General features: G+C 37.3%; 1 protein-coding gene across 4 annotated transcripts in view; it reads right to left on the bottom strand.

The window, feature by feature from the left end:
* The window catches only part of LOC124797823 (aldehyde dehydrogenase, dimeric NADP-preferring-like), a 115,206-nt gene that overhangs the window by 35,030 nt on the left and 62,564 nt on the right, over positions 1-17,612 (bottom strand). For 3 of the 4 annotated variants that reach the window (XM_047260854.1, XM_047260850.1, XM_047260852.1), the window contains exons 6-9: positions 13,999-14,162; positions 13,641-13,871; positions 13,343-13,540; positions 1,945-2,060 (exon numbers count right to left, since the gene is read on the bottom strand). In XM_047260854.1, the coding sequence (XP_047116810.1) occupies positions 1,945-2,060; positions 13,343-13,540; positions 13,641-13,871; positions 13,999-14,162 (709 nt within the window). Of the gene's footprint in view, positions 1-1,944; positions 2,061-7,291; positions 7,408-13,342; positions 13,541-13,640; positions 13,872-13,998; positions 14,163-17,612 lie in introns of all 4 variants that reach the window. The other variant, XM_047260851.1, reaches the window with a different exon arrangement.

Below are 17,612 nucleotides of genomic sequence, written 5' to 3'. Positions count from 1 at the left end.
CAGATTCTGTTGAGATATCATGTTTATCCCCCAATGTAATGAAGACATACCTGCTGCCCTCACACTGATGCATAGGCAGATCACAGGTTTGACACATAACCGTCATGTCGAAGAGAGTGGGAGCACATGCATAGTCCCGTCGCACAAACCAATCATGCCCACCCAACATCTGGCCATGCCCTCCTCTCCTTGCTCTACCCATCACCCGCAATGTTACCAAAACACACATATGGTGGAGTACATGTCATGTCATGTCATGTCAGTAAAGTACAGTACAGTACACTACGTCAGTCCTGCCTAGCCGCGTAGCTACCCCACCACTGGTATCATTGTTCATGTATCTCAGCTGTACAGCACACTGTGGCCACGTACCTTCCACATGATGCACCGCCATGCAGCTCGACTGCTGCCCACTGCTGATCTTCACATGACAACAGCAACCCCACCGGCTACATTCACCTGGTCCACTAACAGCCACTGCACAGACTGTGCCCATTGAAGCTCCCTCCAGCAATTGCATTATAGGCTCACGTCAACTGCACAACCCTTCAACATATGCTGTTCCTTTGATCAGAACGAAGTCTCTCCAACATGTCTCGCCTCCACATGCCAACATCCTCACCACTGACACCCCACTCTCATCTCTCCAGTCGTACTGCCACTGTTCCATGTAGACACACTGGATGCTTCCCATGGCAGCTACAACTTTATTACCACCTGTTCAGTATTCATACCGCACCCATGATTACTTCAAGAAGTGGCCCAGTTGTGACTCTCGAAAGTGCCAGCCACAGCATGACCTATCATTCATATCGGTACTCACCGTTAAAAGTAGTCACCAGCCCCATTCTCATCAACCCTTCAGTGTTGCGCACTGCGTGGTGAGGGGGGTGGGGGAAGGGGTGAAATGGGGGGGGGGGGGGGGGTGGCTCTCTGGAAAATCCACGCAATATACACTGCTGATGTACCATAAGTGGTAAATGGAATATCTGTGACCTGACCACAGATTACAGTGCATTTTTAGCTTACAAACAGAACAGACATGTACCATATCTCAATTATTTCATACCCACTCCACACTTTCATTATAGAGCATTACCTCAATTACACGTAACCAGAGAAAAGTGGGTGAGGTGGGAGGGGGGTGTGCAGTGGTAGTGGTGGTGGTGGTGGTGGTGGTGGTGGTTGTGGTTGTGGTGTTGCGTGTGTGTGTGTGGGGGGGGGGGGAGGAGGGGGGTGCAGAGTGAATTAACTGTGGCCTTGCTGAAGCAACCACCTTAGAATTCATCGAAGCTGGAAAAATGACCATTTGCTTCACGTTAATGATAAATGGAATTTGCAGAGTTTGAGTCTATAAAGTCTTCTTTGTCTCCCTTGCAGATTTTTTAAGTGTTTATGTTGTCATTGAGTGTATATGTAACTTACTCTGCTTTGTTTCTAATAGGGGGGAAAAAAAAGAAAAGAAAAAGAGTGTGTACCATCAGTTTGAGAGAAGACAGAAATCAAGCGAAAATGAAATTGCAGCTATTCAGGAGCACAGAAATGGTTATGCAACTTGTGGACCAACATATCACAAAAGATATAATTGGAAAACTGCTTAAAATCAACACTGAATGTTGTCAGTACCCAGCATACACAAACAGATAAAATAAGCAACTACACATTACAAAAGAATGCAAAGTATCAGTTTCATACATACTAGTGACTACAACTGTATTCATAATATATATTCACAATGACTGTCACTATTAGTACTGTTAATGTTGTCACTGTTACATTAAACCAGATTGAGGAAAAAGGGCAAAAGGAAAGAGGGCAAAAGTAGAAAGACTGACAGAAGGCACATTTCTTAGTTCATATTTGTTACATACAAAGAGGTTAAAATGTTTAAAGTTAACAGTGAACTAACTGCATTACAAAAGTAACTTGAAACAGACTCATTACCTGCAAGATGAAGAACAGTGTCATTGCAACACACTCCACCACAAGGGACATTGTCAATCAAGAGCTCCATATCCGTTTTTCTACTGGTGAAGATGTAGAAAGCTAAAGGCTTTTCCCTGTACCAATAACAAAACCATGCCCAGCGTATAGTTCAAAGCAGGCTTCAAAAGAGGGTGCAGCAAACATAAACCAACCGTCCTTTCCTCAGGCCACTAAAGAATTCATGTTAGGAGGGAAGAGATTGGACTTCCAGAAGTTATAGAGTTGTGCAACTTTTCCCTATCTGGGAAAGTACTTTGCCACTCTTTTCAAATTATCACCTGTGACAAAGCAAGCTGGGATAATTTTAATTCCCCTCTTGTTTTGTCATCTTCCTCCTTAAAACTCATTTTGTTACTTTTAACTGATTACCATTAGCATACGTGGATATAATCTGCATTTTCATATAAGAGAAAGACTGGCCCTCAGTTTTAAAGCAAATAACACCAGATCTAGTTTTGTGCTTAGTTTTATGTATGTGTTTGATTTTCTAATTTATTTTGGTTATAGGGCGAAATCAGTAACTGTTTCATAGCTTAAATTCTATTGTTGATGTATAAACAAATATAAATTCTGTAATAATTGTAAACATTTGGAAGACGAAATGCTAGTAATCTCAAAGTATCTATTTGGCTCTCTTCGAAAACATGTTAGCAAAACCAGCCCTTAATTAATTCCAAAGTAATTAACAATTTTGTCAAAAGTATTGTTTGCGTAACTATATTTGTTAATTTCATGATTTAAAAAAAAATAATGTGGCCTAACTTTTGTAGTAGAAGAAACTGTTAAAGGGACGCAATTTTTCAGTGTATTCAGTTAATGTAATGAGTTAAGTTTTAATTGTAATTTACGTAAATTTAACTTTGAACAATGCAGTTTCAGCCCCTATTACTGTGAGGATACATAAGGGCCCGATTTTTGGGTCGCGAGACATTCAGTCCACAGCCAAGTTTTAGAGGAGAAACCTGTGTTGGTTAGAACAACAACAACGCTTCAAATTTACTGTGGAACAAGTGTTAAACAATTAGGCCGTGCGTAAAAACAGTGACAGTGTCTACTTCTTACATACCCGATTATTCTAGAAGAACTGTGAATTTTGTGGTTAGATTTTACTGCTCATAGATGTTCAACTAGAAACTATTGTAGCAGTATGTGGAGTTTTCACCTCCTAACTGTTATGAGGCTATCCAAGGTTACATAATAGTGCACTGGCCATATAACTGTGTAATATTGGGGCTTGTGCAAATTGAAATTAAAGTACGGTGAAACGCAACTGTGCACCTGTCGGCTACATGATTCACAGTAGTGTGTGTTGGAATCCACAACCCATTTTTCCGCCAGTGTAGCAACACAGTGTGGCAACACCGAGGACAACAATCAACAAAAGACGACAGCTAAGCAGGAGGAACCGCCACACACTGGATTAATCACCACAAGAAAGCTTAGCTCATTTAATATCATACAGATTCTGCTAGCAGCATGCACATTGTCATACCACTCAAGAAAGACAATGCAGAATGTGTCAAATTGGGATAAAATATCAGACTTGTGACAATATTCTCCTTTTTTCTCAGAAAAACAAATCTGTGCCAGAAAGCTGATAGGAATACACAGATGTGAATGCTGTAGCAGCGCAACCAGAAACTGTAGTCCATTTATCTACTGATGCTCTTGAAGCAGATTACATTACACACAACCTTTTGAATGATAAAGTCTCAGTAATTTGAAATGTGGAGTCAGAATCTGACTTTTGATGGTGCATGTCGGTTTCACATCAAGTGTTCCACAGCAGTGCTACCCTCTACTGCTACGAATGCATTACTTTTGGTTTATGTTAAAATGTAAAGTAATCTTTTCCTTTGTTGAAAGGCTGGTTGTGAAGAACAGCAAGTCCCTGATCTCCAGATAAGAAAACATTCAGCAGAAGGTACGCTGAATGAAGATAATATTTCTCTTAGTTGGCCAGCCACAGATGAAAGCATATATTTCTTTTATTATACATTGTAATGATGGATTGATGTAAAGTGGAAGTCCAGTTGCACTTGTGTTTTCAACAGGATAATATCTTGTCATGTTGAAAAATGTTAGTTGTTGCATAATTATGTTGCCCTTACTAAGCGAAGATTTTTTTTCAAGTGCCTGAGTCACTGAATCTATTGAGCTTATTTATGTGATTTTTTAAATTACTTCATACACCTTCTAAACTGAAACAGGTACAGAGAGAAGAAGTGTCTAGAGGCAAAGCAAAGTAACATTTGGATTTTAATATCCAATAAGAATCTTCCTGATGAATATAAACTACACTACTTGAATACTGATTTATGGAAAACCAATCATCATAGCTGTGCAAAGATAAGCTGCAGAGAAGCTGTTCAAATCTGCCCCAAAAACAGTCTCCATACCATTAAATGAAAGTAATAAACAAGGCAAATGTTTAGAAGCAAATTTAATCTTTTGAAAAAAAGAATCTACAAATTTAGTTGCAAAGTGCGATGATACAATGATGCAGTAATTCAAATTATACTCTTGCAAAACAGTGACTGTTCAATTTATATCCCTACAGTTCAGCCACTTTGGAAATTAGAATGCACATTAACAACTTTAGTAGATATATGGGGCACACTCTTAGCAATAGGACAAGGGTTGGAATTTGATATAGAGAAGTTACAGATAAATATACTCTACGCTGTGATGAGAAGCATTTTGCTGAAGGAAAAGTATCACCCCTAGCATTAGTGTAGTCTCTGATGGCAGATGTGCATATCTACGGGTTATCATCTCTACACATGATTATCTGTTAAAGACAATGGAGAATCCCACTTTGAAACAAAAATTTGATCTCAAGAACAACTAAATGCAATGCCAGAGTAACTGAAATTCACTGACATGTGCATGTTTTAACATATGCTGATTCTGAGATGTTCCAGCCACAACCAAAAACAATAAATAGTAAAAACTATAGTCTGCTATGTTCTAAGCTTTCAGCCACAGCTGAGTGAGAGAGGAAGGGGCGGAGAGAGGAGGGGGATAATATTTGTTACTGCGTAGCTGCCTGTTCCATACAAGGAATCTGCACCAGAGAAAGCCACAAAGCATATCCCATTAGTGATTATGAGGCCTATCTATAACACTCTTTTTAGGAAATAAGGTAGATTCATCAAAAACTATAGGACTTATTTCAACTTCACTTGTCTTTATTATTAACAATTCTGGCTAAAATACTGCAATAGATAAGCAATGCTCAAGGGTAAACTACGTAAGTCATTTGTATGATATTTCTTTAGTTGAGGAACTACACCTTCCCAGAACTCTTCCAATGAAATACAACCAGGCATTTCCTCCTTCTACTGTAAAATTAACATAGTCAATGCATACTGTTTTGTTCTGAAGTATCATTTCAGTAATCCCTGACTATAATGATGTTAGAATCATTAGTCAAATATTGCAGTCATACTAGTGCAGAAAATGGGGACAGCCTCCTTCTCTTCACGTAATTATAATGAATGACTGGAATACCAGTTATGTCTTGCAACACAGAAATAAACTCTTGGCGGATTAAGCAAAGAAGTCCTAACCATGACCAAAACAGCTACAATTATTGAAATTCTGTCCAACTCACTTTTTGTGAAAGAATATGTTAGGTTGGTTTATATTTGCTCTACCGCTCACATGAACAACTGTACATCTTATTACCGAAAAGAACACACAAGAGAGAAATTGAGCACTCACTGATCAGACTAAGCTGCAAAATAAGCTTCCAATTGAATAAAAGATAATTTATCAATTTGTTATTTATGGTATTATCTTTCATCATAGCTTCCTTTTTAAAGTGGAAAGTCAGGTAAAGAACAAATTAGTTACTTCTACAAATGCTGTAAATGCCAATGAGCTGATTAAAAAGAAAATGGGAGCATAAACATGGAGAAGTTATGAATGCATTTTCCACTCATTTTTTCTGTTTCATCCTCTCTCACTACAATTTATATTGACACTATTATACGTAAAAGAGAGTGCATGAGTCCAATATTCCTCACTATTTTTGCATTTTAAATGATTTATTCTAACTACTGATCCTTGTTAACTACAACTCTACTATATCAGTTGTGTGTGTAATGTTCACAACCCTTTTTATTGCACAATACTCAAAAGCTCTAGAATAACTTTAAAGGATAATACAACAATACTTCTAAAAGTGCTCAGTTTTTTAAGGAGATTTAAAACAAAGTAGTAGACAATGGTAATGCAGCTATTTTCATAATTTTTTTTTATCACAAACTGATCTGACCAATGGCACTTTTTACACAATTCTCTCTGCTGCACATTGAGCATAATTTTGTAGTATAATATGTTAGGACATTTAAATAATAATTTTTTTATAGTTTTACCAACCACCAAAGTCAGTTAATTAACCATTGCTTAAAATTATGATAGCTAGAACAGACAGTAACCCTATCACCAATCTGCTAGTACGTTGGGCATGATGTATGTTGCACATCAGTTTCTCTGAAAACTGCAGTATCTATGGAAAGAATCATCATCACTGTGGCATTTTAAATGTACAACCAATGACTAAACTTATTAAACTAATTTTAGTTTCTGAAATGAATCACAATGCAGAGAGAGGAAAATTTTTGTGAATTTATTATGCTATTACATGCACCATCTCTTTTCAAAGTAGTTTCTAATTAGTACACTTAAGATCCAGCTAGAAGCACAGTATCCATTAATGTGTGAATTGAAGTTACCCATTATTCTAATTGGTTTGGAACTAACATCTACATAAAACCTCAGTGTGCATAGCAATATTTACATGTTGACCAGATATATCTTGCACACCAGTAAAGAGACAGGATTGTAACAAAGTGTGAACCCAACTTCCAGGAGTCACATATAAACAGTTTAACCAGTCAGCACATTCTGAATGAAGAAGAAATCTGTTTATATCTAGATAGTTGTATCCTGCCTTGTAAAGCCTTTAGTACAACTACCTCTACATAACAACAAAGTTCATGATAAACATTAACTTCACCTTTACACTTAAAACAAGTGGTAGTCTTGATTTGACCACCTAATAAATGCAAAGCATGTAAAATAATTCTGAATGTATACCCACCACCAAAATAAACCAATGTTTTTCCCCTGTATTATGAACATGTCAACAGCAACCATAATTAGCTACAGAGCAGTGTTAATTATTACTTGTACAGAATGGGGGAATTTCAGATTATCTTCACAACTGTAACTACATTCTATGCCAAGCACCTCATCACAGGACCTGAAAGCATATTTTGCATTACCAACAACTCACCAGCAAACTGCATCACTGTGTCATTGATGCAAGCTGAGCCACTTCTTGTCTGATCCATGAACAACTTCTGTATCGACTTGTCAGTTGTAAATACATAAAGTGTCAATGGATGCCAGCTATTGAAGAGAAAAATGTGAATGTGGGCAGATATATAAATGGTTTCCTGGGGTAAAGTGATTAATTATGATCACATAAACATATGTGCTGAGGAGATTCCGAATGGACTTACTTTTTCTCAATAACGCCTCCAGCTCTTCATAATATAATCTAAGTTATGATAACATTATAATAGAAGGAAACATTCCACGTGGGAAAAATTATATATAAAAACAAAGATGAGGTGACTTACCGAACGAAAGCGCTGGCAGGTCGATAGACACACAAACAAACACAAACATACACACAAAATTTAAGCTTTCGCAACAAACTGTTGCCTCATCAGGAAAGAGGGAAGGAGAGGGGAAGACAAAAGGACGTGGGTTTTAAGGGAGAGGGTAAGGAGTCATTCCAATCCCGGGAGCGGAAAGACTTACCTTAGGGGGAAAAAAGGACAGGTATACACTCGCACACACGCACATATCCATCCACACATACAGACACAAGCAGACATATTTAAAGACCATGGTCTTTAAATATGTCTGCTTGTGTCTGTATGTGTGGATGGATATGTGCGTGTGTGCGAGTGTATACCTGTCCTTTTTTCCCCCTAAGGTAAGTCTTTCCGCTCCCGGGATTGGAATGACTCCTTACCCTCTCCCTTAAAACCCACTTCCTTTCGTCTTCCCCTCTCCTTCCCTCTTTTCTGATGAGGCAACAGTTTGTTGCGAAAGCTTAAATTTTGTGTGTATGTTTGTGTTTGTTTGTGTGTCTATCGACCTGCCAGCGCTTTCGTTCGGTAAATCACCTCATCTTTGTTTTTATATCTAAGTTATGATAACATAAATATGGTTCTCATTCTCCACCTTCTACAATTATATTCCTTACAGGTACTACTAGTGCTACTAGTAACTACAGTACCATTCCTCCTGAAAGTTCCACACCCCACACATTTCATAGAGTCATTATGTATTTATAAATTATATGTTTGTTGGCTGTAGAAAAATTGCTCAACAGTTTACAAAAAATATTTCCAAACATACTCTTATCAATAGGTGAACTTCAGCTAGATTTTATGGAACTCCCTGGCAAATTAAGCTAAGTGCTGGACAAAGACCTGAATGTAGGACCACAGGGAGATCCCTGGGTTTTAATCCTACTTAAATATATAATTGAGATAAAGCATGAATTTTAAACTGCAATTACTAATCTTTCATGTGTAATACAATGTCATTCTACTACCACATAAATTATTTAAAACTCACAATAAACATTTAAATGCTGCAATTTGGCAAGAATTTGATAAACTGTGAAATATGAACATGTCCAAACAGCAAATAAAAATTGATCTGTACTATGAAAATATCATTTGGGATTTCCTCAAAATTTTAAGAAATGAAAACTCACTTGCTGCGATTCAATAATAAGTAAAGATATTTCATGAAAAGTCTCTCATACTGAGACACAAACTTGTTTTTGCCATGTTATTGATAGGGGGGAGGGGGGGGGGGGGGGGGGGGGAATCGGTGTTATTTTATGGCCAAAATCAGTATTACTTTTTGCACTTTTCGGTGTTATTTATCAGTGTTATTTCTGGCAAGCTTTTTCTATTATCAGTTATCTATTTTTGTCACATTTAACCATTTTTCAATGCTATGTTGAAAATGTAACTATTCCTAAGATAGGGTAGGCCAAACATGAGACAAGCGTAGAGAAAAATTCTTTTAACAAAAAACTTTGACACAAATAATTATTTAAAAACAAATACCAAAGGTAAAAATGAAAATAACAGCATGTTGCAGATATTTCATTGATGACATGTTTCGTGCTTCTTCATGTCTTTCTTGAGCTGTGGAGACCACAAAAGCCAGTCTCCACAGCTCAAGAATGACCTGAAGATGTGCTACACACGTGAAACGCGTCATCAATAAAGTATCTGCAACAGAGACTATTATTTCAATTTTTTACATTTGTATACTGCTGCTGTGCTTGGCCGGAACGGTGTGAAGTGATACATATATTTTAAATAATGCGAAAAAAAATTATTTATCAATGATGTATCCAGCTTGTGGAATGTAGTGTTGGCCTGCAAAAATGTTTCCGCAGTCCTTTGGGCCAGATTTTCAGAATCGCTCTTCTTCTTTTTTGCAGCTTAAAAAGCTGCTGCTAATTGTAGATTGCCACTTTATTGGCAAACTGGTCTACTTACACTTGTTTCCCTTATGTTTTTCGGTCTGCACATGTTTCACTGTTGAATTTTTACACTCCCATTAAACTCTGACACTGCAGAATTTATAAGGCGTTGTTAGCTTATCAGGAGCATATAAACCAAGGATTTCAAATCCTCGCACCCTTTTGTCAGTGGTTACTGTAGGCTTCATCATTGTGATGTGTTTGTGATAGATTTTCATTGCACCATTGCTCTGAAATGGCATACTGTGGCACATACACTACAAAAGACACAATCGAAATTCGCACAGTGGTCATTTGTATGCGCTCGCAAAGGTCGATAGTCGAAAGGCAACTAGTGACGTCACAACTGCAAAAAGTAGTACGACGGTTGAACATGGAATATTTCAACACTAAGTATGTTTCTGACATCATTAGATTTACGACACTTCTTACGAGGACACAGAAATATATTGTTGAAAAACGCTGATTTTGCGTTACTTCCTTAACAACTGCCAAATTCGCATTACTTCCTTAAAAACTGCTGAATTCACGTTATTCGTTGTGTTATCATTTAAACGAATTTTTCCTGTTCCTAGTTATTGAATCAAGAAATGTAATGTGACTGGCTTTCTAAAATATAAAAATGAGAAATATGCCTTTGAGTGCTCCCAACATCTTGCACACATATAAGAAAACAGTGGAAAACTTCAGAACTAGTGTGCATTGCAGCAGCCAATGCCACAAAATTTCGATCAAAGAATATCGAGTATCAAAACACAAAGCAAAAGACTGAATACAAACTAAGTGCTCTCCCCCCCCCCACCCTCGCTCCTCCCCCTCCTCTCTCTCTCTCTCCCCCCCCCCCCCCCCCCCCTCCAGATGTGTGTAAAACCTTTTGAAGTTTTATTTTTGGCATTGTAATTCATTTAACAGAACTGGAACAAAAATTACAAAACACAATACCAATTTAAGCCTAATTTAAGCTGACACATGAAATACAATAAAAAGCAAAAGATCTTAACCCACATAGACATTTTACCAATGTTAATTAAGTCTTGGTCAAGGGGTTAGTGTCTCCAACTACAACTCTAAAGATGACAGGTTGGACTACATTCACATCTAATGGCTGGAATTACAGATCTACCAAAATCACATTTAATAAACAATTAAACTGGCCATGGCACCTTCTCTGAACAGTTAAAAATTGATGAGATACAACAAGTGTATAAAAAGGGAGTAATCACTCTCGTAAATAATTATAAGACAATTTCATTGACCTCAACATACAGGAAGTCGCTTGAAAGAGTAATTCTAGAGCAATGTAATCTTTCTCCTGTAAGTACACCCATTAAATAACTCACCGTACAGGTTCCGAAAAATGAGATACGCATGAACAGCAGTACCAACTTTTTCCATGAAAGGCTAAACAGACTGGATAAAGGAACCAAAGTCATTGGGACTTTTCTAGATTTGTCTCATGCCTTCGATTCTGTGGATCATGCAGCACTATTACCCAAATTACAAATTTATGGTATATGGTGCGAAGCACTAAACTATGTAAGTTTGCATATATGAGATAGAAGTGTACTAAACTGTGTTATAAGAATGAAAATAAAATCCTAACAGTAAAATCAGCATACAAAACTCTTCCCCCAGGGAAGTATTCTTGGGCCATTTTTGTTTCTCGTATATGTTACTGACAAAACACAGCCACAAAACTGAAAGCTAGTGACTATGCTGATGAAACATCATTCATTAGGTGGGGCTGTACTGATAAGCTAGCATTACAAAGCAAACTCTGAATTGGTCACAGAAAGTATAACAATGAATAGGGCCAAGACAGATGTAATGAAATTCCTGTTGAATTATAGCCTATTCCATGCTGCATCACTGTCTACAGCTGAAACATCCGATAAATGTAAGTTTTTAGGCATCGTGATGAAGGAACGTCTCACATGGAAAGAGGATATCAGTTACATCTTTTTAAAGATTAGCTGCAATATTTACTTGCTGAAATGGCTCTCAAACATAATAAATCCTTCCATCCTTAAATAAGCGTCTTATGGATTATTTCATTGGCATTTTCAATGTAGGACTGAAATTTGGGGTTGAGCATCCACAGTCTACATGGACGGTACGTTGAAGATTCAAAAGAGAGCAGTTAGAATAACTAATATAAGTGAACTCCAGTCCTATAGGAACTACTTCAAAAATTATAATTTACTGACTTTGTATTCACTGTACGCCCTTACGTTTGAAAAAGAGAAGGATGAACTGAGCATAATGAACAGACATAGTCTTATAAAAACAATTCTAGTATACTCAGCCAAAAAAATTAAAGTAAATCCTCCCGCTAACTCAGATTCACCCTCGGCAAAGTCAAAAGGAGTACACACACACACACACACACACACACACACACACACACAGTGTTGTCCAATTCAGAAAAGGCTTTTTGGCTGAAAGCCTACTTATTTAGCAGTCTTTCTTGTGCCTGTCTGCGACTCAATATTTCCACTTTATGGTGAGCAGCAATCAATCCTTTTCATATTATTGTCACTGTTAAATCCTGGATTTTCCATTGTTTGACTAATACAAGAGCTACAGATCACAGTCCACTTGAAGCTGGAAGATAAATCTATATTAGTTTGCCAGATAACATAAAGCAGCTCCATGGAAAGCAGTTGTTAACTGAAAAATATTTATGCTCACCTAAAGAGTTCTGAGCTCCATTATCGACAATTCTACCTCTGTATATTAATAGTGGTAAATATTTATATAATAGTATTCATCACATGGCATTATATTTTTGGAAATCTACAAAAACTGACATGTCCAAGACTGTAAATTTTATAAGGACAAATATATTCTCAAAAACTGATTGTTTTCATGTTATATAGGGATAAATAAAGATTATTATTATTATTGGAATATAACTCAAGACCAGAGTGATCAAACATTTTCAATAGATGGCATCACCTTCACTCTTTCAACTCCCTTATCAAAAGAAAGTGAAGGAATGTACAGAGGTTCAGGTTACCCTCCTACCATTGCAGTGATAAATTACTCCAAAAGGGTAAGAATCAGAAATAATCAACTACATGAATTTAATGACAATCCCACATGTGCAGTTTTGTTTTATCACAAATCTGACAACTACAAAAAATAACAAATCGGTGATCAAGGCAAAATATTTCTTCTGGTTACTTTTCATTCATTGTTCATGCAGATCCGAAGTCCCTATACATTTCTTTTTGAAATTTCTACAAGAATTTATCACAGCTTTATGGCTGTTTCCTCCTGCCCCACCCTTCCTACTAGCCACATTTTACCTGTGAAATAACAGTAAAACCCAACACCAACTTTGTCGTTGATTAAGTCATACAGTAATCAACCATTTAACTAAAAAGCTATGAGTTTATGTTCCTCTATGTACCATGTCTTTTAAACTTACTGCCGCCATCTAAATGGCAGTTTATATAGGAGTTTACCATGTTCTTTCAATTTTGTACCACACAGTTTGGTCAGAACCCCACTTTTATTTGCAGCAACACCTACTACATTCCCTGTCTGTTTTAGAGGTAAATGGCTTCTCAGTACTGGGTGCATAATGCTTAACTGTTAATCTGCATGTCAGTCTCTCATCCTAGTCGTGCACATCCTTACGTCTTCTTCCACTGTTAACTGCTGCAGTTATTATTCAAATGAAAAAATACTGCTAGTACTATATGAAGTTGCAGGTCAGTGAAAGTATATACATTTAAACTTCCTCTGACTACTTACCGACTGTTGATGAACTTTATCGCATCAAAAGCACTCTCCACATTTATTATAGGAAGTATTGGCCCAAATACTTCTTCTTGCATAACAGGTGCTGTTGGTTTCACATCTGTGAGAATAGTTGGGCTAATAAATCTTTCTGAAGCATCTGTTTCACCTCCAACTGCAATGCTTCCATTACTCAGATAACCATGTAATCTCCTAAGGAAGTATGAAGTTTTTAACAACTGGTGATCTACCATACTTTTGTTTTGTTAAGTTAATTAGTAATATACATAGGATATTAAAATCCAAAACTTACTGGAATTGCCTATCAGAGATAATTCGGCACAGATCAGGCGAGTCCTTTGGATTATCTCCGTACCATTCTTTGAGTATTTCTTTAGCTTTAGCAATAAAATTCCTCTCCACTTCCTTAGAACATAGCACATAGTCAGGTGCTATACAAGTTTGACCAGCATTGATGCACTTTCCCCAAAGAATACGTTTTGCAGCTATATCCATATTTACAGTGGAATCAATGTACACAGGACTGTGGACAATGAACTGTAACTGTACATGGGTCCAAATAAATATGCACTATGCAAACACTTACTTATTACAAGTGAGGAATTTCCGCCTCCATTAACATCAGAATTTCAAATTAATCTGGTTTTTACCTTTTACCACCTAGTTCCAAGGTGGTAGGAGTCAAATGTTCATTGGCTGCTGCTCTCACAATTTTACCAACATGTGTTGAGCCAGTGTAAAAGATATAGTCAAAACGTTCTTTCAGCAATTCAGTTGTTTCTGGTACTCCACCCTGAACAACATGGTAACATTCCTAAAAAAAAAGTTTTAAACAATCAGAAAAAGGAAAAACAGCAAACATTATGTTCAATGGGTAATAATTTCTGTTTATGAAAACTGTCATTCCACTTAGAGATGGTTACAAAAGCATTAATGACAATATTATGCAAAGGATAGATGGCTGCTCACCATGTAGTGGAGATGTTGAGTCACAGACAGCCATAATAAAAGAACCACTAAACAAGAAAGCTTTTGGCCAAAAGGCCTTCTTTTACTGTAGACACACACATATTGACTCAAGCACAATTCACACACACATGACCACTATCTCTGGTTGCCGAGACCAGCCTGTCAGGAACTGTGCATGTGGGCGAAGCAATTTGGGTGGGGGTGGGTGGTAAAGGGAAGACTGGGGCAGGGAGGAGGAGGTGACAGTAAAATGCTGCTTGTGGGAGCATACAGGGACATGATAGGGAAAGGGTAAGGCAGCTATGTGCAGTCAAGAGGTTAGATGTCAGGCAGGTGGGGGGAGGCAGGAAAGGAGAGAAGTAAAGAGACAGTAAGTGCATTGGTAGAATAGAAGGCTGTGTAGCGATGGAGCAGGAACAGGGAAGGGGATAACCAGCTGTCTCTTGGCCACAGTTTATCAGTAGCCATTCACGCGGACAGACATGCCCATGTAGAATGCAGCAATGTGATTGCAGTTTAGCTTGTAGATCACATGACTGCTTTCACAGATAGCACGGCCTTTGACAGGATAGGTGATGCTTGTGACCAGAGTGGAGTAGGTACTGGTGGGAGGATGTATGGGACTGGTCTTGCATCTAGGTCTATTACAGGGATACGAGCCTTGAGGTGAGAGGTTGGGAGCAGTGGTAGAGTATGAATGGACGAGGATATTGTGTAGGTTCGGTGGGCAGCGGAGGTAGGGGTGGAACAGATAGTGGGTAGGATTAGAAAAGCATTGCATCCATAATAATTTCCTGATTAATAAACAATATTAATAACATAGTATCAGTATATAGTAAACTCATAAAAAAGGATTTTTAGGGACAAGAAGTGCCAATTTGTGCTTCAGGAAAGCTTTAGTGTTTATGACTGCTTTATACAGAAGTAGTAGTTGCACATTCTCCGATTAGCTCAAACAGCATGTAAGTCATAAGCAGTATCATGTCTCACAGCACCATATAATGTACATTTGCCATCAGGTTGAACTGAAGCTCATTCACAATCCAGTTGAAGTTCAAATTTACATGGCAATATCTACAATCAAGGGCACACTATGGATAGGTATGCACTAAGATATTTATTCAGAGAACTTCCATGAAAGAAATACTTGCAACAAGTTCTGAAAAGTAAATATCTGTTTACTCTCATCATATAACAATTCACAACACGCTGCACTATCTAGCGATGTGCATTTACATTGTTTATTAATTTGCATATTATACCTAGCTTTGTATTATTGCCCATAATTTTTCCGTGGGGATGTTTTGATCATGATATGTCTATCATCAAAAAGGAAGTGTGTGTTCTATGAGGAAGCTCATAAGATGTAATTTCTTCCTTCACTACAACAAGATGTTGTGCCACCGTATACAGCAAAAGAGGTATACGATCAATTCAGAGACAAGTATACCAATTTTGCCTCTGTCATTCTAAATTTAACATAAAAATAATATTTTTAGCTGCAATAGTACTGGGCACCTTCTCAGAATTTTTTCTGCAAATGCAACAATCTGTACAATGCGACAACCTGTTAAACATCTCACTGAATGTATTTCTTTGCCATGTTAACCGATTCTTATATTGCTGGATGATAGAACAATTTATTATTTCTAAATGAAAATCACAAAATGAGGATTTGCTACAGTGTTTTTCGATTACAAGTATCTGCTTGTTTAAGTTCCTTCACAAGATTAAATGTAACAGCCACAAATTAACCATATTAAATGTTTCGTCAGGTATACCACTGTTTCATTCAGCTGGGATGTCATCACTCGCAAACGTCAAACACTTACTGGTAGGCCTGCACCATAGTAATAATCCATTCTGGATAAGTTTCATATGAAAGGTACAAATTACTCCACGTCAGCACTGGGGTTCAACAGAGTTTTTCAGAATGTTAATCATTTGGTAAAAGGTACAAGAGGATTGTTAACAATCAACACAAGAGGAACGTTAACAATCAGTATGAAAAAGTACGGGCATATTTCTTACAATTATTTATTTTTGGGGTTCCGTATGTCAATCGACAGAATCCTTAAAGGATGACTTTATTGTCCCTCCATCTGTCTGTTAAGACCCCTTTTTCTCAGGAATGGGTAAAAGTATCAAGTTGAAATTTATGCTGAATACTATGTAGTTGAAATAATTAAAGCTTCTAAGTCCATATAACCAAAATATACGGCTATATATGTCACATATTTTGATACTCGCAAACTCAATCATCAAACCTGTAAATGAACTATCTATATACATGTCAGACCTGATGATCTAGCAGTGAAGTGCATGCCTGGAAACTGAGAGGTCATGGGATCAATTCCTGGTCAGACCATACATTTTTCAGTCATTGTTTTAGCCTGCACTTCACCTCTCAATGATAATAGGAGCCAGCAGACACAACACATGGTTTGGATTGTGTGTTAAACTGTATTTTCCCTTTCCCTACGTATATACATAATTAAGTCTGCATAGAGCCCTTAGAGCACGAGTCCTATTGCACTTGTTCATTTTTTTTAAAGGGTAACTAACTTCATGTGTTGGTAGAACAGTATTGAAGCTTACAGTACTCTTTTTTAACTGAATGGGATGAATGCCAGAATGTGACATTTTTAATATGCCAAAAGCAGCAAAGAACTGTAATTTCAATTTACTTGTGGTAACCAATGAGAAAGAACACACACTTGAATTATTTCATCTCCTATGCATTATCGCTATCTTTTTTTTGTCTTTGTAAAAAGGCAGATTTCTTTTACATGAAAATGGCAAAAATGTAACTGAAAATCTGAGGTACTTTACAAGCATATTTGTATGTCTACATATTTCATGTGATATTTGTCACAAGCATCGCATCTCATCTCATGGAAGTTTACTCTATAACATGTTTTTCTAGCATACAAGTACGGATGTGAATAAACTTCCATATCTACTTTTATATCCACATCGGTATTGTGCAAACAACACACAGATCCATACTGCACAAATGACCAAGAGGTGCATAGCAGACAGCACTTGCCACTGTACCATTTTTTATGGTTTATCCCCATTCCATTCATGCGTAGAGGTGGGAAGATGATGATAAATGCCTCAGTGCGTGTTGCAATTAGTCTGATCTGGTCTTTGTCATCCATATGGGAGCAATACATAGAGAGTTTCAGTACACTGCTAGATTCATCGTTTGACACTTGGTCTTGAAACATCATAAGTAAGCTTTTGAGGAATAGTTTGTCTTCAAGTATGTGTCAGGTTAGTTTTTTCAGCA

Source organism: Schistocerca piceifrons, chromosome 5 (genome assembly GCF_021461385.2).
Source record: "Schistocerca piceifrons isolate TAMUIC-IGC-003096 chromosome 5, iqSchPice1.1, whole genome shotgun sequence".
Classification (NCBI taxonomy): Eukaryota; Metazoa; Arthropoda; class Insecta; order Orthoptera; family Acrididae; genus Schistocerca; species Schistocerca piceifrons.
This window is presented reverse-complemented; position numbering and strand designations above follow the sequence as displayed.